General features: G+C 38.4%; 1 protein-coding gene across 2 annotated transcripts in view; it reads left to right on the forward strand.

Annotated features, from left to right (window-relative positions):
* The first annotated feature begins 2,253 nt into the window (after positions 1–2,253).
* ANO5 (anoctamin 5) overlaps positions 2,254–21,912 on the forward strand; it is a 102,833-nt gene continuing 83,174 nt past the window's right edge. Inside the window, exons 1-2 of one of the 2 annotated variants that reach the window (XM_044389049.3) lie at positions 2,254–2,723; positions 13,539–13,585. In XM_044389049.3, the coding sequence (XP_044244984.1) occupies positions 2,684–2,723; positions 13,539–13,585 (87 nt within the window). In that variant the 5' untranslated portion in view covers positions 2,254–2,683. The remainder of the gene's footprint in view (positions 2,724–13,538; positions 13,586–21,912) is intronic. The other variant, XM_057317322.1, reaches the window with a different exon arrangement.

Below are 21,912 nucleotides of genomic sequence, written 5' to 3' on the forward strand. Positions count from 1 at the left end.
AATGATGATTCTGTTGAAATATGCAGGATGTAGCAATGGAGGAAATGAACAGATCCTAAAATTAAAAGTGGAGAAGCAATATAAAATATTTCAGTGATAAGGATACACAGAAAATTTCCAAGGGCTAAATGAGTTGTGGGTAAGATAAAGACCTTTATCAAAGGAACAAAAGGGGCCTTCAAATTTTTGTTAGCGACGTTCACAAGAAATTGATAAAATATCAGCAAATACACCATCAAAAATTCCATTTACTTTTGTGCAAAATCATCAACATGAGATGTCTTCTCACATGTGTCACTTCAAATATGGTACAGCATCAAGAAATATAAAACATAATTTTATAAAATTATAAAAAATAACTATTACATTTATTTTTATTTAATCTATGAAAACAAAGATTGTAGTCATCTGTTTAATCACATATCCACAGCACCTAGCAGAGTACTGGTATACCAGAAGGACAAGAAATACATCATGCTGTTCCACATCTTACTGGAATCAAACAACGATTAATAATCAAGAGGCAAAAACTAAACACTCATATCATAACTAGTGATTTATTATGATCACATTTAAGACTATCGCTTAACTTATGTACATTCATATTTCAAACACAATTCCAAAAATGCATCAAGTAAGGAATTGCCTCTAGTCTCAAATCACTTGACCAGAACTGATGCCATTCCTATAAGTTTAAATAGGGAACACATAGCATGGTATAGAAAAGGAAAGAAAGGTGGGGCGCCTGGGTGGCTCAGTCGTTAAGCGGCTGCCTTTGGCTCAGGGCGTGATCCCAGAGTCCTGGGATGGAACCCCACATCCGGCTCCTCTGCTGGGAGCCTGCTTCTTCCTCTCCCACTGCCCCTGCTTGTGTTCCCTCTCTCGCTGGATGTCTGTCTCTCTGTCAAATAAATAAATAAAATCTTAAAAAAAAAAAAGGAAAGAAAAGAAAGGAAGAAAGGAAGAAAAGAAGAAAGAAAAAGAAAATGAAGAGAGAAGAAAAGGAAAAGAAAAGAAAAGAAGAAGGAAAAAAAAAAAGATTTTCGGTCTCACACTGAACCATGACCTTCACCAAAACATTTCCTTCTAGGCCTGTTTCCTCACCTGTAAAGGGTAATTCTCAGTTCCAAAATGTCAATAGAAAAAAAAACAAACAAACACGAATAGCATAAAAATGAAGAAAGGTCGAGTCTTTCCTGGTCATCTCCTCCTTATTCTTAAATCACCCTATCCCTGCCCAAACTCAGTCACTCCCTTTTCAGCACCGTCAAGGCCTTCAGCTCAGACCACTACCGCACCCTCCATTCACCGGCACTCCTCTATTTCCCCCCCTTAGACGGTAATTCTTATCTCCCAATGATTGGGGAGCTGGCAGTTGATAGGGTCTCAACCACATAGAGCCAGTTCAGAGGAGCCTGTGAAGAGTGGGACCATTTACTCTCCTAAGGGACACTTTGAGGTGGCGCAGGGCTCAGTGTAAAATGGCTGAGTTTGAGAGCAGCTAAATTTTAGTACATTACGCTACCGCTCTATATTCCTCACAATACCCGGGGAGGTGGGTGCTGTTCTTATTTTGAAGATGCGGCAACCGAAGCTTCTAGAAACTCGCCCGATGCCGTCCAACATTTAAGGGGCACTGAATTCGAACTCAGGTAAAAAATGTCTGACTTGTCCCCAGCTGTATTACAGAGAGATCCGGTTTAGCCCCCAGGAAGGAGGCCCCGCCAGGAGAAAACTTAAGACCCGCGCGGCAGGTGGCAGAGACGGGAGGGAGGGGCTGTGGGATCCTCGCAGACCCGCCCACCCGCCGTACTTAAGGCAGGGGCCCCCTTAAGGAAGGGGGGCTTTTCCTCAGCCGACAAAAAATAACTCCTCAACTGGGAGGGGGTTCCCTCCGAGTGCCACCCGCGGAAGGCGGAGGGCTAGGCAGATGGAAGAGGACCAGGCCAGTCGGCGGGGACCGGAGGAGGAGGGATCGGAGAGATGGGAGGAGGCAGCCGGGGAGGATCAGCTGCCTTGGGGGTGGGCCAACCGGGTGGAAGGGGACCAGCAAGACCTGTTGATGCGGCTGAGCGGCCAGGAAAGCCGGGAGGTGGCGGGGCCCGTGGGGGTCCCGGAGGCGGCGGGCCCCGAGGAGGCGGAGGAGCCGAGGCCCACGGGCTCGGGCGGCGGGAGCAGAGAGGGGCAGGCGGGCTGGGAGCCAGCCGAGCCGAGGGGCGGGGAGAGGGCGGCCCCTGAGGGAGGGAGGGGCGGAGAGGGGCGGGGAGAGAGGGACGCGGTGGAAGCGGAGGGGCAGTCCGGCCCGGCAGAGAGTATCGGCAAGCTAAGGGAGGAGTTGCGGAGGGAGGGCGTCCCGGAGCCCGGGAAGCTCCGGGAAAGGTACTGGGAGGGCACCCGGGAGTGCTACCGGGAGAGGGAGGTGAAGCGCCCGGCCAAGGGCGAGAAGCAGGTCAAGAGTAAGCGCCAGCTGGAGAAGCCCAACTGGCTGAAGCACCCGAGGCTGGTGGACACCGAGAAGAACGAGGGCCTCAGAGTGAAGGCGGACGAAAACTTGACCAACTGGGTGTCCGGGCAGCAAAGCCGGCGGCCCACGATTCGGTTCAACGTCTACCACAGACCTCACCTCCAGTCGCAGTGGCCCATCTGCCACCCCTCGGTCAGTGCCATTAACGAGCTGGCGAAGATGGGCGACCCAGACGTCCTGGAAATGGTGCAGGAGGAAGGTAGGAGCCGGCGGACTCAGGGGCGCGGGGGAGGGCTGGGCTGGGCGCGCGGGGACTCCGAGGGACGTTGGCGGCCCTGCGGCCTGGATCCCGGGGACGTTCTCCGGGTGGCGTGCCCTGCGCGAGACGGGGGCTGCAAGATGAGCAGTCCCTGCCCCGGCGGGTGGCTGGGTGTCGGCGGACCGTGATTTCCTCTGCTGCTTGCGCTAGCCGGGGACCTGCGTCCTGCGACCCCGGCGGTTCCGAGACCGCCCTCCTTGCTCCAAGGTGCGCCGCCGAGCGGTGGAATAATGCAGGGAGGCGAGGCGAGCGCGCGGGGCGCGTGAGCTGAGGCGATCCGGCCTCAGACTCCCACGCGGAGCCGCCGCTTAGGGTGCGTGACAGCGGTCCCCTGTGTAGGGAGCTAGCCCTTGAGTTCTTTTGCCTCTCTTCATTTGCCCATTACTGATCAAACTTTGAGAGCCTTGGTAATTATGCGAGAGGCAGACACTAAGGTCGATCAGCTTGAGATCCTGTGCACCTGCAAACGCTGCTGTTTTACTGGCTTTCATTGAATCTTCAGTTCCGCTGAGAAATATCTGTTCATTGTTTGCTAGGGCGGTTGTACAGACCCATGTTCTGTGGATCTGTTTTAGTACACCCATATGCCTAAGAATGCACGTATTTTTCTGGGACTATCTCCAGGACTCTCAATGACATTTCCCTCAGTGACACTCTCTTTTCATGTTTTGTTTGGTATTAGATTTTGAACATGGAAACAGTTTTTTAAGTGATAAAACACTAAGTAGTCTTGCTATTCAGTCTTCAGAGGCACCAAGAAATAGAATGCGTTATTGCATCCGCCTGTCCTTTCTCAACAGCTTTATGAGATGTAATTTAGCTACCGTAAGTCACCCTTTAAAGTGTACAATTCCGTGCTTTTTAGTGTATTTACAGAGTTTTGCAGTCATCACCCCAAATAGAAACCTTACCTGTCCTCCCCATCCTCCCATTCCCTACGCATAGCTCTAGGCAGTTACTGATCTATTTACTCTCCAGATGTACCTATTCCGGACACTTCCTATAAAGAGACTCATACAATATGGAGTCTTTTATAACTGTCTTCTCTCTCTTACCATAATGTTTCTGAAGTTCATCTCTGTACTTTGCATCCTTCCTTTTTATTGCGTTGTAATAGTCCATCGTTATAGATATACCACATTTTATCCAGTCATCAGTTGGTGGACATTTGGGTTGTTACATTTTTTTTTCCGTCACCACAGATAATGCTGTCCTGAAATTCATGTACAAGTTTTTGCATGAACACATATTTTCATATCTCTTGGGTATATACCTAGGACTGGAATTATTTGATCATATGTTAGCTTCATATTGACCACTTTGAGAAACTGTCAAACTGTTTTCCATTTTATATTCCTACCAACAATATGTAAAGGTTGTAATGTCTCCACATTCTCACTAACATTTGTCATTGTCAATTTTTTTTATTTTATTTATAGCTATCTAGTGGTTGTGAAGTGGTATCTCTGTGGTTTTGATTTGCATTTTCCCAGCGATTTCCCATCAAGTATCTTTCCCACTGCTTATTGGCCATTCATATATCTTCTTTGGTGAAATACCTACTTAAGTCTTTTGCTCGTTTTAAAAATGAAATTGTTTGTCTTTATTATTGCATTGTAAGAGTTCTTTATATATACTGTATGTACTATTTGCACGTATTTTCTCCCATTCTGTGAGTTGTCTTTCCATGTTCTTGATGGTGTCAGCGTAAAAGCAATTCCACGTTCTTTAAATCAAGAAACAATTTAAGGTAGAAGGAAATAAAACTATTGAAAACTTTAAGCTTTGACTAATGGCTCTGCTAAATGATGCAAAAAATTTGTTAGTGAAAATGATTGGTTCGTTGTGCGAAGTGAAATGATTTTTAGATGTATAAAGTTGAAAGTCCCTTTCTATACTTACTTAATGGTTTCCTGCTTTGCTGAGAATTACTTTCAGTTGTAATTTCAGTAATCCGAAGGTCTTAATAGATATTTTTTTTCACTTAAAACATTCAGTTAGTCTTTATTATTAGTCCTTCTGAAATAAAGCTATGAGAAGGTACAGAAATATATTTTTCATTGAAGGAAGAGAGGAGAGGAAAATGTGGAATATGCAACTTTCTGTGAGTAATGAAGAACAAATGTATCAATATGGCATTACAGAGATTGACCATTATTCTCTTTCAGATGTTAGAAGCATGATCTAATGTAGCCTCAGGATAATTTTGCTTACTAGAATGTATATTCAAATTAGTATTACTTCAGCCACGAGGTCAGACTGTAGCTTAAGTCCATCTCAGGAAGACTTTTAGAACTTCTCCCAAACTAATTTGTTTCCCCTTTACTTGGCAAAGACCATTGTAACTTCTCTGTATTCCCTCTTAATGTGATTGAAACTTTGCCTCTGTTTCGGGTGGAGGCAGGAGAAAAGGATATTGATGTGGAGTACCGTATATGAGATGGTTGGGTCTGAGGACTGCATCCAGTCCAAGTTCCTGTTTCTGGTTTTGTTCATGGATCCAGCATCCAAGCAGTGGAGGAGTGCGGCATTGGTGAGAGCAAGGCCTAAGGAGTAGGGTGGTCCTGGCCCCTCAGATGACTCTCAGTTTTCTTCATGTTTTTTGATATGTCAGTTATTTTGCTCTGTTGGTTTTACTGCCCATCACTGAGACCCGTGTTATTAGTGGAGTTGTATGAAAAATGCATTTAAAACGAGGGTGTATTTTTTAACATCAACAATCCAATGGATTTTCCGAAGCCATTCTAAATATTCTAAATATATGTTTCTTCCTGGAGTTTAACGACACAGTATTACAAAAGTGTTCGTTGAAGAAGGCTGAAAATGACTGGGTTCCACAGCATCAGATTTTAGGAGCTATTTTCATTTCTGTGTTTTAAAATGTATATAGATTTCTTCCAGTAAATTTACTGATACAGGTAAGCCTGGATCTTGTATATTACATCTTTCCTCAATCACCTTTGAAGAGTAAATAGGAGAAAGTTAATGATTGATTTACATGTGATGAGATTTTTTTTTCTTAGAGAATGCTAACATTTTACCTTCTAGATGTAATAGTTAATGAGGTATTTCTAGGATTTGTTACATTTTCTTAGTTTATTTTCTTCAAAATTAAACACATAATTAATCTTCTCCAGTTAGCTCTTTTCCCACTATCTAATAATTTTTTAAATGAATCATAAAGGCAAAATGTAACTATATATATGTGCATATATATATAAAGATATAGATAAAGATATATATGTATCTTTATATAGTTAAAGATTTATTTTTTTATTTTCAGAGAGAGAGAGAGAGAATGAGTGAGAGGGGCCGAGGAGAGGGAGAGAGAATCTCAAGCAGACAATGTACTGAGCCTGGAGCCCAATGCAGGGCTCAGTCTCAGGACCCTGAGATCATGACCCGAGCGGAAACGAAGAGTTGGTCACTTACCCAACTGTGCCGCACAATCACCCCAAGTGTAACAATGTTTAAATAGTTATGTAAGCAAATATGGGTAGTAAAATGTCAATGTTGCTGAAATTGAACTTTTGACTGGTTGACATTGTAAGGACGTTGTGATTTGAAATATTCATTCTTTGGTTGATTTATGACACATTCAACATGGCAAAAGACAGTTTTAAGGGCTTAACGTTGGAAAAGACACTATTAACGTTGAATGTAAAGTTGCTTGAATCTTTACAACTGCATTAAGCATTGTATTTAACCAAATCACCCCTCCTTTAGGAATGTCAATATTTGATTGCATGCATTTGTTTTTTTTTTATTTTTTTTTAATGATTTTTTATTATATTATGTTAGTCACCATACAGTACATCCCCGGTTTCCGATGTAAGGCTCGATGATTCACTAGTTGTGTATAACACCCAGTGCACCATGCTGATTGCATGCATTTGTTTTGTGCTGCTGGAAGAGGTGTAAACTGAGAAGATCATTTGGTAAATGCAAGGGCTATTTTTGGGCTCAGGGTTTGTTGAAGTGTGTATTCTTAGCAATGTGCTTTCAGAGAAAACTCAAAGCTCGGTCTCTGGGCTGGCTTTACTTTCGCTCGTATTTTATGATTCTCCATAACATTTGGTATTAAACCCTTCATATCTCTGGTTTCTAGCCCATAGGAAGAGTATAATTCTTTCCATTGATTTTAGAGGATGCTGGAAGAATGACAAGAGGCTGACTTAGAGTTGTTGGCTTCAAATCTTGCCTCAGAAATGTTTTGACAGAGGTTTGGTGACTATATGTAGTTATGACAACTTCATACTTTGTGAGTGAGTGTGACAGTTTGCGTCTCTGGCATGTGCGAGCATCTAATTGTGCATGTGTGTGTCAGAGAGAGAGCTAGTGAGCACTCTGTGAGACGGAACACAGTGTGTGAGGAAATACATCTGTTTTTTCTCATCTTTCTGCTTTTCAGAAAAGGGGACAGTTTGCAAAGTGTGTCCCACCTGGCTCTCAGGGGGCTTGCCCTCTCATGGAGGGTGATATAATCGGGCTGGGTACCCAGAGAGGGCTCCCTTCCGGGTGGTACGGGAGCAGCTAGGAGGCCAACATAGGGGTCAGATGAAGAAGTTTCAGGCCGGCACTGAAAAGGAGGATGTCAGAATGGATACAGGGTGAAAAAGTAGTAGTGAGCAGTAGTGAGCCAAGGAAGAAGACCATTGTTAGTTCTAAGGAAAGGAAGCAGCAAGTGGAAAGGGAAAAGGGTAAGAGAGAATTAGTAGGGGTAGGAGATAACCTGGAGGAACTGTGTTCTCCCTTTTCCACATTTTCAAATAAACACATTGCATCCAGCTCTGATAGAGATTTGAAAACTTTTTTTTTTTCCAGTGAGTTGTTTTGTGTTAAATGCAGCAAAAATACTAAGGGGAAGGAAGGGTTAGTGCTTACATTTTTTTCAGCTCTCTTCTAAAAACCAGAATTCTAATATACTCTCTAATCCTCGCTTAAGGCTTGCACTTCTTTCCTTTGTACTTGGAACAGTCCTTCTGGATAGTGACTGTTTTTGTGCTCAAGAAAATAAAAGCCTCCTCTAAGTCATCATGCAAGTACCATACCTTGAAAGACATTGGAATCCTATTTTTTATGTACTTATTATAAGAGTTTGCTAGATTGGTTTTTTTCTCATTCGAAAATCCAACGAGAGATGGTTGCTGTATTGTGCAGTTTTGAGCATCTAGATAGTACTCATGGGTAAAACCCTTTGCTGATGGTACTGGACCATGTTTTATATTTTTCAAATAATTTTTACTTATGTTTTTAGTCTTTTAGATGAAAAAGCCTGACTCAGAAAAGTTAAGTGATGCAGCTAGAGCCACGGTTTGTTTAGTTGTCCTGCTTTGCTTGCCATAACTAGTAACTGTTTAAGAGCAGACGCTGCAACAAAAAAGATCTGAATACGAAAGAAATTCTTTCATCTTTATTCTGACACTCGAATTTATGTCAAAGAATTTAAGTTTTCAAAATCAATACTAGAATATATCCTAATAATAACAACCATATCAACAAAAGTAACTAACATTCATTGACCTCTGTGCCAGTGGCTGAATGAACCACTTCACATGCATTGTCTCATTTAATGCTTGCACAAACCTGGTGTGGTAGACATTAATGCCATTTGTATGATACTCGAGAGCTTTCAGTTTACGCACGTAAGTTGTGAGGAAGTCTGGGAACTGTGCTCTTTGTTTTGTTTTGTTTTTGTTTTTGCTAAAGCATGTTGCTTCACCAGTGATCAGAGTTTTTTTAGTAAAGAGGAAGGAGGAGAAAGATTTGTGGGCAGCCAGTGGCAGCATCTCCTGTATTTGCCCACCGTTAAAATCTTACCCATTGTATTAAATAGAATCTTCTCAAATTGCCCAAGCCTAGGAGCATCCTCAATCTTTGTTCCTCAACCTGCACATCTGAAATTCGACAGCAATTTGTTTCAGATGTTTACGTAAGTGTCTGTAAGCCATTGACGTGTCTTTACACACACGTGCCCCCACTGCAGCCCAGACAGCCACACCTCCTTCCTGGTTTACTGGTTTACTGCAACAACTCCTAATTTGTCTCTTTACTCCATCCCTCCACCACCTTCCTTTTAACCCATTCTTCACTGAGGGACCTGTGCTTCTCATACAATGTCAATGTAAATACGACTTAAAAGCTTTTTTGTGGGGGTGTCTGGATGGCTCAGTTGGTTAAGCATCAAGCATCGGACTCTTGATCTCAGCCCAGGTCTTGATCTCAGGGTCACAAGTTGAAGCCCTGCATTGGGCTCTACCCTGGGCATGGAACCTACTTAAAAAAAAAAAAAAAAAGCTTTTTTATGGCTTACTATTATACTTAGAAAAAGAAACTATGGGTATACAAAGTCTTCCACAAACTGTCCCCCACTGTGTGCCTCTCTGTTCTGTCCTGCCCTTCTACCGTTTACCTACTCGTCTCCAGCTTGACCTTCACTTCTTTGAGCCCCTCAGAACCATTCCTGCCTGACAGCCTTTATATGTTCTCACGTGGCTTGAATTCCCTCAACTTTCAGTGCTCTCTCTCTGTCTCTCTCTCTATATCTGCCTCAGACAGATTTTCTGATTTTCTCATATCTAAACTACTCCCCCGCCCAGCTCTGTTTATAGCATTTATCTCAAGTTTTGGTCTTCCTCTACAGAACTATAAACTTCTTGACAATGGAGAATCAACAAATGTTAGCTATTATCACATTATTGTCATTGTAATATTAATGATCTAGTATCAAGAACTGTTAAAGCTCTGAGATTTTACCGTAGCTGAAAGTTAACGGAATATCCCATTACAGCTTCATGGATACTGGTGGAAGACATAAGACACATGGATCAGAGACAAAGGAGGTTTATTACTCACAGGATCAATAGTAGCCAGAGTGGCAGCATTTTCTGCCTGTTTGCTGGGCCCAAGTTGCCAAAAATAAAGCAAAGAGGCCCAGAAAATACCTGCATATGTGGTGGGTTGCAATACAGGAGAGCAGTCTCAAGTTAAGGAACTTGAGTATTTTGTATTGGTCAGTAATTATGCCTTCTGTTTACTCTGGAGGGAGACTGCAATAGTCCCAGACTGTGAGCAAACCTGCCCTCTGCTATATATAGAAGGAGATGCTGTATCTTCCAAGGGTGTTCACTCAACCAAGATCCTTGAAAAGATAATCCAGAACAAAGGGCAGTCAGTGTCTCAATTACTAGATATGCAGAAATGTGAGCGACCTGTGGAGAATTGTCTCCAAGCAATATCTGCCTTTAAGTATTCATCCCTAAGTAACATCCTTGGTTTTGCATAGTTATCTTTATATAAGTTAAATATTGAAGTTTCTGCTCCCCTCCTTTTTTTTTTTGCTAAGTAATATTCTTTGGAGAGTTATCCATCTTTTTTGCATGTAATTGAAATTCATTCAATTTTGTTACTAGATACAATATGTGGTATTATTATATATATTATTGGCTATAATACCACATAATTGTATTTATCCATTTTGCTATTTCTAGATATTTGAGACAATTTTGGTTTCCTAGTTATTCCCAGCAATGCTTTTATGAACATACTTGTACATTCCCATAATGCCTGTATTTCTTTTGAATTTATACCTAAGAGAGCACTTCTCAAACTTTTTGATCTCAGGACCTCTTTGTGCTTTAAACAATTATTAGGAACCTGAAAGAGCTTTTGTTTATATGAGTTATGTCTATTGTTATTTACCAGGGATATCCACTTTTACCCCTTCTATTAAAAAGAGTAGTGGAAGTCCTAGCCCAACCACTTGGGCAAGAAAAAGAAATAAAAGGCATTCACATTGGAAAAGAAGAATTAAAATTCTCTCTGTTCACAGATGATATGATCTTATATCTGGAAAACCCTAAAAAGTCCCCCCCAAAACCTGTTAGAACCTATAAATGCAGTCATAAAAGTAGAATACAAAGTCACTACACAAAAACCAATTGCATTTTTGTACACTAACAATGAACAATCTGAAAAGGAAACTGAGAAAATAATTCTATTTATAGAATGAGACATATCTATAAAAAGGTTGCTACAGTTAATGTAAAGAGAATTACTTCCTTCCAGGATTTTTATGGTTTCAGGTCTGACATTTGGGTCTTTAATCCAGGAGTGCGCTTGTTGTGATGAGCACTGGGTGATGTATGGAACTGTTGAATTATTATATTGTATACCTGAAACTAATACAACACTGTATGTTAACTAACTGAAATTAAAATGAAAGAACTTAAAAAAAGAAAAAGATATTTAAGACTTAACCGAAGGTTGAAAGACTTATATAAATAAAACTACAAAACATTGCTGAAAAAAATTTAAAAAATGCAAACATATACCCCATGTTCACAGATTGGAGGACTTAACGTTAATAAGATGTCAATACTACCCAAAGTGATCTATAGATTCAGTGCAGTCCCTATCAAAATTCCAATGATGTTTTTTGCAGAAGTAGAAAACCCATCCTAAAATTCATATGAACTTTCAAGGGATGCTGAATAGACAATTTTAAAACAGAAGAATAAAACTGGAAGAGTCACACTTCCTGTTTTCCAAACTTAATACAGAGCTATAGTAATAAAAACAGTGTGGAACTGTCATGAAGACAGACATAGACCAATGGAATAGAAAAGAAAGCCCAGAAATAAACTCTCATATACATGGTCAAGTGACTTCTTTACAATGGTGCCAAGACCATTCAATGGGGGAAAGGACAGTCTTTTCATCAGATGGTGCTTGGAAATTTGGATACCCACATACAAAAGAATGAAATTGGACCCTTACCTACCACCATATACTAAAATTAACTCAAAATGGATCAAACCTAAATGTAAGATCTAAAACTATCAACCTCTTAGAAGAAAAGAGAGCAACAGTTTCATAATGTTGGATTTAGCAGTGGTTTCTTGGATATGAAACCAAATGCACATGCAAGAAAAGAAAAATAGACAAAATGACCTCATGAACATTAAAAAAAATGTACATCAAAAGACTCTATAAACAGATTAAAAAGGCAAACCACAGAATGGGAGAAAGTGTTTCCAAATCATATATCTGATTCAGGATATAGAGAGAACTCCTGAAACTCAACAATAAAAAAATCTGATTAAAAAACAGGCAAAGGATTTGGTGATACACATTCCTCTTAAGAAGATACAAAAATGGCCAATAAGAACATGAAAAGATGCTCAATAGCATAATGATCAGGGAAACGGAAATCAAAACTAAAGTGAGCTACCACCTCAAACCCCTTAAAATGGCCACTATCAAAAAACCAAAAAAATAACAGGATTTGATGAGGTTGTGGAGTAATTCAAATCTTTATGCACTGTTGGTGAGAATATAATGGTAGAGTTGCTGTGGGAAACAATATGGCGGTTCCTCAGAAAATTGAAAATTGAATTGCCATACTATCCAGCAATTCCACTTTTAGGTATATGCTCAAGATAATTGAAAGGAGGATCTCAAAGAGATATTTTTACAGCCGTGTTGATAGCAGCATTATTCATAATAGCTAAAATGTGGAAACAATCCAAGTCTTCATTAACAGATGAATGGATAAATAAAATGTGGTATACACATACAGTAGAATGTTATGCAGCCTTGAAAAGGAAGGACAAATGCTACAACACTGATGAACCTTGAGGACCTTATACTAGGTGAAATAAACCACTCACACAATGACAAATTCTCTGCGATTCCACTTTTATGAGGTATGTAGAGTAGTCAAACCTAGAAAGTAAGTACGTAGAAAGTAGAATGGTGGTTGCCAGGGACTGGAGGAGAGGAGAATGAGGCGTTATTGTTAATGGGTATTGTGTTTCGGTTTTACAAGATGTAAGAGTTCTGGAGTTGGATGGTGGTGATGGTTTATGAATTATGAATATATTTAATACCTTTGAACAGTACACTTAAAATGGTTGGATGGTAAAGTTTGTTGTGTATTTTACACCATAAAAAAAGGAGAAAGAACAGCAAAAAGAAAGAAAGAAAAAAGAAATAGAAAAGGGTATACAAATGGTATAGATTTATATTTTCTATATTTTCAGAATATATATGAACACTTCCAAGAGTACAGTTACTGTGGATGGCCCTTTATTCCATTCCCACTGTGATTTTCTCCAAAAAATGTTTTTATATAAGTATTTCTCAGTGTTTCTCCAACTTGGATTCACTAGAGAATAAGAATCTTCTACGTTTAATTTTTTTTTAGTATCAGAAACTTATTCGAAGATGTATTTCAGTCCAAATGACTCAATATGTAACTATCACAAACATAACTCTGTATGAGGAAAGTAATTTGGCCTGTTTAGAATTGGTGGTGTCCTTCAGTGCTTTCCTTGCAGACAATTTGGTTCAATTCCAGGAAAACACACTGACAGAATATTAAATCTCACACAGTGAAAATTAAGAGGTAAAGATGGACATCCCTATTGGATGCTTTCCTCTCTGCAGTTTTGTGGCTACAGATTAATAACTGCATTTATTAGAGTTAAGTTTATTTCTTAGTGGGTGAGATTATATCCTACGCATCAGTGTTTGCTTTTCCCCTAGATTATAGACAGTTTTTGGTGCTGACTTCTACTGGCTGCTATTTTGAACAGCTTAGCTCCAGGAAGGTCTTGGATGTTTCCTTCCAGTACTTTTTCTTTGAACTTTTTAGTTCGATTTTGGAATTTCTGTTTTCTCCTCATGCGGACTTTTAACCTTTTCCGATCGGTTGGTCATTCTAACGTGTTTTTCCTTTCTTATTTAATTTAGAGAGAATATCCAATCTAGAAGCAGAATATGTTTTCGGAATGAATGAGGTAAGTTAAATGTATATGTATTAGCTTCCTATAAGTCAGAACAGAAAATCGACACAAGGTTAGAAATGTACTTCGTCTGAATACTTGGGTCTTTGTATTTCATTATTTACTCATACTACATTCTTTTTATTTTGTCCTCTAATCTATTCATGTTTTTGGTAAGGAAAGCAAATTCCATATTACATGAATATTCATTTAATATTCGATCTTTCTAGATGCGATAAGGGAGCAAATACAAGTTTGGATTTATTTTGAGGCTTCCTGTGAAACAAACTCAGATATGCTGAGTCTTGCTGTGTAAGAGAAGAATATCTTACTTAACACTCTGCTAGAGTGTAATACGGGTGGGATATGTGACAGCTTTTCATGTTAGTCTTACTGGTATGTAAGGAGTGCTTACTGTTGACTATGCTACAGTTTGAGTGACTCAATTCAAATTAAGTTCATATATTAAATGAAATAATATACAATTAAATACAAGTTGTAAAAATAAAAAAATCTTAACTAAAGACCTATTTTATTTATATAAACTTGCAGAAAGATACTAAAAATTTAAATTTCTTGTATACAGAGTATAAGCATTCTAAAGATATTTCAGATAAAATAATCTTTCTGGTAGGCTCTAGTTGACACAAAAGCACTCACAGAGGTAGATTTCTTTGAATTGGGTTAGGGGTGTCCAGCCCAGATAGAAGAAAAGTTCTTTAAAAGTAGATAGTTTTTTTTTAAAGAATGACTGAAATTCCCACCCCAGAAAACACAACCCACCAGATAGAATGGCTGGATAAGCTGGTTGACTTGAGATTGACAGGAGGTCTGGGATTCCTTTAAAACCTGTGACCAAGATGCTGAGAGAAATAGAATATGACAACCAAGAGGACTATGAAAATCATTTAGTTCAGTGATTTTTACAGGGCAGTTTGTAGACCATGTAAATAACACTTATATTAAAAATTTCTTAAAAATGCAAACTCCTGGGTCCAATCTTAGACTGCTAATCATATTGTTGGGGAACAAAGTTATAGAGTCATGATTTAAAAATAACACCCCAAGTGATCTTTATTGCTACTGAAGTTTGGAAACCACTGTCATAAAGCAGAGTCTCCACACCTTAAAGTGATGTAATGTGACACAGGGAACATATTTATTAAATGAGTAAGTGAATCAAGGTAACTGTGTAAAAAGTAACATGGATAATTTGTATGTCTCTGGAGTGGACTGAAGAAACAGTTACCATATGAGATTTACTGATCCAATTTAAATGGTAATAAGAATATTGTCATTTTCATGTTGTTCATATTGACATAATAATAATATACTCCTCACAGATCTCTATATGCATTGCTCAAGTTAACTTTTAATACAGTTCATTTCTTTGCTTCTGTGTGTATCTTTCATATAATATATATATATACACACACACATACATACATACATATACACACACTTTAGACTTAAACTTCTGTAATAGAAAAACAATTCCATCAAGTCATATTTGTTCTGTTCCTTAACTCTTTGCATATTTAAAAAGCAATGGATATTGCTTCCTTGCTTTCAACCTTGGTTAGGTCTTCATTTGAAACAATTTTGCTTAGATTTTTAAGGCTTTACATTTGACTTACCTTTTTTCATATAAAGTACTTTGGAGTAAAAGCAGCTATCTCTCTGAAACATAGTTGAAGAATGCCTAATAAAGTTTGGAATTATTAAATGTATATATTACTGAATTAATCAGTTCAGAAGTGACTATAGCTTTTACTTCCAGAAAGATGGAGTAGAAGAAATTTTCCCTGTTCCTTCTGCTAAGTACTACTAAAAACCTTGGACATTATATATAAAACAAGAAGACTCTGAAAGTTAGAAGAAGAAAACTGTCTAGTGATCTCAGGACCCAAGGAACAACATTGAAGTTAGTTCCCTAGGTTTTCTGTTTACTTTATCTAGTACAGACTGGGTACCAGAGAGGCCAGCAAGTGCAGAAATGCTACTTGGCCCAGACAAAGCACCAAGGAAAGCCCATTTTCTTTTGGTGATGGACCAGGAAAAGGGTGACCTAGTAATACAGAAAGCTTTTAATCAGTCACTCTTTTTGTAGCCCAACACCAGAGGAAAACAACAACAACAACATGGTCGTACCATCATCCCCTCCAAAAGAGCTCAAGTGAGGAGACTAGGCTTTAACCCCCGTCTGGTGATAACAGGATGCCCCAACTCCTCCTAGAGTTTGTGTCAAAGAATACTGAGTGGGGAGCCAGGACTTTCATTCCCACTGGTTGCTAACATGTCTGTCCCTCACAATCCTCAGTGAAGAACATGTAAGCAGCCTATACTTCCACGCTCATCAGTAGTAATAAGGTGCCCAAACCTTTTCTGCTGGGTTGGTATCAGAGGTAGTCCAAAGGAGAGCCAGTAGTTTCACCACTGTCTAGGAGAAAAGCCACCCATGCCACTCCCTGACAGTGAAGGCCATGTGGGGAACAGGAGGAGACACCCTTGCCCTTTCTAGCCAGCTTGGGATCAGTGAAGGTCTAATGGTAAGTTTGAACTCCCAACACCAGCCAGCATTAATGAGAAACACTTCTACCACCTTACCACCCCCTCATGTCCACAGAGGCTGAGTGGGGAATCTGAACTTCTACCTGCATCAGATAGTGAGACATCATCCCACTTAACCCACCAGAGTAGTATCAGAGGAGACTTAATAAAACATAAGGTTTAAATAAAATCTAGACTCATAACATAATACTCTAAAGTCCTAAAGTCCAGATTTCTAGAGAAAAATCACATGTATTATGAAGAACCAGAAGAATATCAACTTGAATGAGAAAAGACAGATACCAATGCTAAGGTGACACAGATGTTAGAATATTTAGATAAGGATTATAAAGCAACTATCATAATAATGCTTCAGTGATTATTTGTGAACATTCTTTGGACAAACAAAAAAATAGTCTCAACAACAACAGCAAAAAAGAAGTTTTAAAGAAGAACATAATGGAAAGTTTAAAACTGAAAAATAGGATAACCGAAACAAAAAAACTCAACAGCTAAGTGGAAAGGATAAAATAAAGAATCACTGAAGTTGGAGATAGAATAGAAATTTTTATTTGTCAAAAGACCTAAACCTACAGATTCAAGAAATTGAGGGAACCACAGAAATAAATAAATCCAAAGAAATTCACAACAATTCACAAAACTAGATATAAGAAAAAGAAAATTTTGAAAGCAGTGAGAGAGAAACAACATCTTAACAATAAGGGAACAGTAATTAAAATGACAGTAGATTTCTCATCAGAAACCATGGAGGCTGAAAGAACCAGTACACATGTTTTTTCAAGTGAAAAAAAAAAAAAAAGAAAAGAGAGAGAAGAAAAGAAAAAGAAAAAAGCCAATCCAGAATTCTACAGCCAGTGAGAATATCCTTAAGAATGAGCAAGACATTCTCAAGTGAAGGAAGACGGAAGAAATTTTTCACCCCCACATCTATCTTAACAGATTGGCCAAAGGAAGTTCTCTAACAGAGAATAGAAATAATTTTGTAACATGAGGAAGGAGGGAAATAACAGAAAGGATTAAAAATAAGACTTTCTTCTCTTGAGTTTTCAAAATTATGTTTGACAGTTGAAGTAAAAATTTTAACAATGTCTGATGTGGTTCTCAATGTATGCAGAGAAACATATAAGACAATTATAAACAAAGTTTTGGGATGTAAAGGGAGGTGAGGATTTTACACTTTACTTGAGAGAGAAAGCGTGTAAACTATAGACTGTGATAAGTAATGTATATATAATGTAATATAAGAAGCAGCTATTTAAAAAACTATATGAAGAGATACACTCAAAAACTTTTTCGATAAATAAAAGTAGAATTATAAAGTAAGGTTTCAGTAACCGAAAGGAAGTCAAGAAAAGACAGAGAAACACAAAATGGAGGAAACAAATAGAAAACAAAAAAATAAAAAGGAAGAATTAATCCCTAATGTGTATCAATAATTACATGAGATGTAAGACAGAGATGTGAAAAGTGGCTTAAAAAACATGATAATAAGAGGATTAAAAGTATACATTATGGCCAAAGATCTATGCAAAGGAAGATATCTATATCTTTTTAATAAAAAGAAAGTAGGGGTGCTACCTTAAGATCCTATAAAGTATACTTTGGAGCAAAGAAAATACCATAGATAGAGTGGGACATTATATAATGATAAAAAGGATCCATTCAACAATAAGATATAGCAATGCTAAAGTTGTATGCACCAAATAATAGCATCACAATATGTGAAGCAAAAACTAATATAATGGAAGGGAGTAATACACAACTCTATAATTATAACTGGAGACTTCACCTCTTTCTCAACAACAGATAGAACAACTAAATAGAAACCAGCAAGGATATAGTTGGACTCAGCACATCATCTGATAGGATATATTTGACATTTATAGACTATACCACCTAACAACAACAGAATACACATCCACCTCAAGTGTTGATGGAATATATGCCAAGATATTGTGGGTCATAAAACAAACCTTAACAAATTTAAAATAATTCAAAATCATGTAGAGTGAGTTCTCTGACCACAATAAAATCAAACTTGAAACAAGTAACAGAGAGAGAACAGGAACAGCTCCAACAATTGGAAACTAAACAGCATACTTTTAAACAATCTGAAGGACAAAGAAAGTCTCAAGAAAAAACCAAAACCAAACCAAAACAACATTGAACTGAATAAAAGTGAAAATACAACTTATTAACATTTGAGGGATGTAGCCAAAGCAATGCCGAGAGGGAAATTTGTAGCACTAAATGTTTGTTAGTAAAAAGAAGTCTCAAGTCAATAATAAGCTTCCATCTCAAGAAATAAGAGCAAAATAAACCCAGAGAAAACAAAATGGTGGAAATAATAAAGAGCAGAAATCAGTGAATTGAAAATTGAAAAATGTGAGAGAAAATAATTGAAACAAAAAGCTGGTTCTTTGAAAAGATAATAAAATCGATAAACCTCTAGCTAAACTTACAAAAAAAGTGTGGGGGAGAGAGAGAGAGAAAGAGAGCCAGCAAGGGAGAGAGGAGATAGACATAATATCAGGAATAAAACAAGGCATATCACTATAGACTCCATAGATATCAAAATGATAATAAAAGAATACTAAGAATAATTCTACACATATAAATTTGACAATTTAGATGAAATGGATGAATTCTTCAAACATCACAAACTATCTCAACCCACTCAATATTAAATTGACAATATGTTTAGTCCCATAATTATTAAGGAAATAAAATGAATAACTTAAAGATTTCTTCCCCCCAAAGAAATCTCTAGACCCAAATGGTTTTCCTGGAGAATTCTACCACATGTTTAAAGAATAATTAACATCAATCTCTTTCAGAAAATAGGAGAGGAATGAATACTTCCCAACTCATTTTAGAGGCTTGCATTACCCTGGTGCTAACCCAAACAAAAAATAGTACCAAAAAAAGAGAAAACTACAGACTAATATTTTTCATGATCATAGACACAAAAATCCTTAGTAAAATACTAGCAAATAGAATATGAAAAGCATATAATACTATAACCAAGTGAAGTTTATTCCAGTGATGGAAGGCTCATTCATTATACAAAAGTCAGTTGATGTACTTGATTAATTAAAAGGATAAAGAATAAAAATCAGATGATTTTATTATTTTTTCAGGAAAAAACATTTATATATACACCCATATCTATATATCTATATCTAGCTAATATCAGAAAACTAGGGATAGGGAGGTACTTCCTTACCTGAAAAAGAACATCAATAAAACAATAACATCATATTAAATAGTAAAAGACTGAATGCTTTCCTCCATGGTCAAAAACATGACAAGAATGTCTTCATTTATTCCTCCTATTAAACATAGTACTGAAAATTCTTGCATTAAGGTAAGAAACTAAAAGACATGGATAAGAAAGGAATAAATAGGGGCGCCTGGGTGGCACAGCGGTTAAGCATCTGCCTTCGGCTCAGGGCGTGATCCTGGCGTTATGGGATCGAGCCCCACATCAGGCTCCTCCACTGGGAGCCTGTTTCTTCCTCTCCCACTCCCCCTGCTTGTGTTCCCTCTCTCACTGGCTGTCTCTATCTCTGTTAAATAAATAAATAAAATCTTTAAAAAAAAAAAAAAAAGAAAGGAATAAATAAAACTCTGCCAATTTGCAGATGACACAGTGGTCTAAATAGAAAATCCAAAAAATCTACAAAACAAACAAAAAAATAACCAACCCCGGGGCACTTGGGTGGCTCAGTCGTTAAGCATCTGCCTTTGGCTCAGGTCATGATCCCAGGGTCCTGGGATCGAGCCCCGCATCGGGCTCCCTGCTTGGCAGGAAGCCTGCTTCTCCTTCTCCCACTCCCCCTGCTTTTGTTCCCTCTCTCACCGTCTCTCTCTCTGTCAGATAAATAAATAAAATCTTAAAAAAAAAAAACACCCTCTCCAAAAACAAAAAACTAAACCAAAAACAAAACAAAACAAAACAAAACATCCCTCCTGGAACTAAGAAGCGAATTTCATACAGAAATCAATTGCATTTCTATATATGATCAGTGAACACTTGGAAGCCCAAATTGGTATATGGGTTAATGCAGTTCCTATCGAAGTCTCAGCAAGACTTTTTATAGACATAGACAAAATTGTTCTAAAATTTATATAAAAATGCAAAGGAAGTGGAAGACATAAAACAGTTTTGAAAAAAGAAAGTGGGAGGAATTTTTTTTCTTTAGCTGCAGTTTAATCAAGATATTGTGGTATTTGCAGAGAGAGGCATGTAGATTAATGACGCAGAATGGAAACTGCAGATCTAGTCCCACACAAGTACAACCAAGTGATTTTGGACAAGTGTGTAAAAACAACTCAATGGGAAAGGATGGTCTTTTCAGCAAATGGTGCTGGAGCATTTGGGTATATAAAGGCAGATTTATGAACTTTAACTTCAACCTCACACCTTACACAAAAATCAATTCAACACTGCTCACAGATTTCAATGTAAACCATAAAGAAAAAATAGGAGAAAACCTTTGGAAAGTAGGTCTTTGTAAAGAGTTGTTAGACATGATGTAAAAGCATGATCCTTAAAGAAAAATTGATAAGTTGGACTTTTTCAAATTTAAGAACTTTTGTTCTAGGAAAGATCTGGTAAGAGAAACAGACAAGCGACAGATCTGGAGAAAACATGGGCACATCACGTATCTGACAAAAGACTCCTGTCTGTGGTATTATAAAGAAACAGCAAAATGCAGTATTAAAAAACAACCAACCCAAATGAGTAAGAAACATGATATATTTCCTTAAAGAGGATATAGATGGCAAATAAATACATTTGGCAGGTAAAAGATGTTCGCTATGACTAGCAATTAAGGAATGGCAAAATAAGACCAACGTGAGCTATCACAGTATGCCCATGAAAACCACTAAAATGGAAAATAGTGACAATACCAAACAGCAATGGAGATGCCGAGAAACCAGGGCTCATACGTTGTTGGTGGGGATGGAAAATAGAGACAGTCACACTAGGAAACTGTGGGGCAGTTCCTTAAAAAAAACTAAACATACACTTACCCTGTGACTCAGTAATCACATCCTCCAGTGTTTATCCCACAGAAATGAAAACTTATAATCACACAAAAACCTTTGAACAAGTGCTTTGAGTAGCTTTATTTGTAGTAGCCCAGAGTAGAAACAACCCGAATGTCCTACAGTAGGTGACTACTGTTTTGTTTTTTTTAAAGATTTTATTTATTTATTTGACAGAGATAGAGACAGCCAGTGAGAGAGGGAACACAAGCAGGGGGAGTGGGAGAGGAAGAAGCAGGCTCATAGCGGAGGAGCCTGATGTGGGGCTCGATCCCATAATGCCGGGATCACGCCCTGAGCCGAAGGCAGATGCTTAACCGCTGTGCCACCCAGGCACCCCGGTGACTACTATTAAATCAACTGTGGCATAGCCTTACCGTGGTCTACTACCCACCAGTAAAAGGAACGAGCTATTGATACGCACACAGCTTGGATGGATCTCAAAGGCATCAAGCTTAATGAAAAAAAAAAATCTCAAAAGCCACATACTGTATGAGTCTGTTTTTATAGCTCTTGAAATGACGTGATAGAGATGGAGAAAAAATTAGTGGTTGCTAGGGGTTATGGATGTTTGGGGGAGGAAAACAGACATAACTTTTAAAGAAGTAGCACAAAGGAGATCCTTATGGCTAGAATTGCTCTGTGTGTTAATTGGGCTGGTTCCTACCTGAATGTACGCATGTGATATAATCCAGTGCTATACACACACGTACTCA

Source organism: Ursus arctos, unplaced genomic scaffold (assembly GCF_023065955.2).
Source record: "Ursus arctos isolate Adak ecotype North America unplaced genomic scaffold, UrsArc2.0 scaffold_23, whole genome shotgun sequence".
Taxonomy (NCBI): Eukaryota; Metazoa; Chordata; class Mammalia; order Carnivora; family Ursidae; genus Ursus; species Ursus arctos.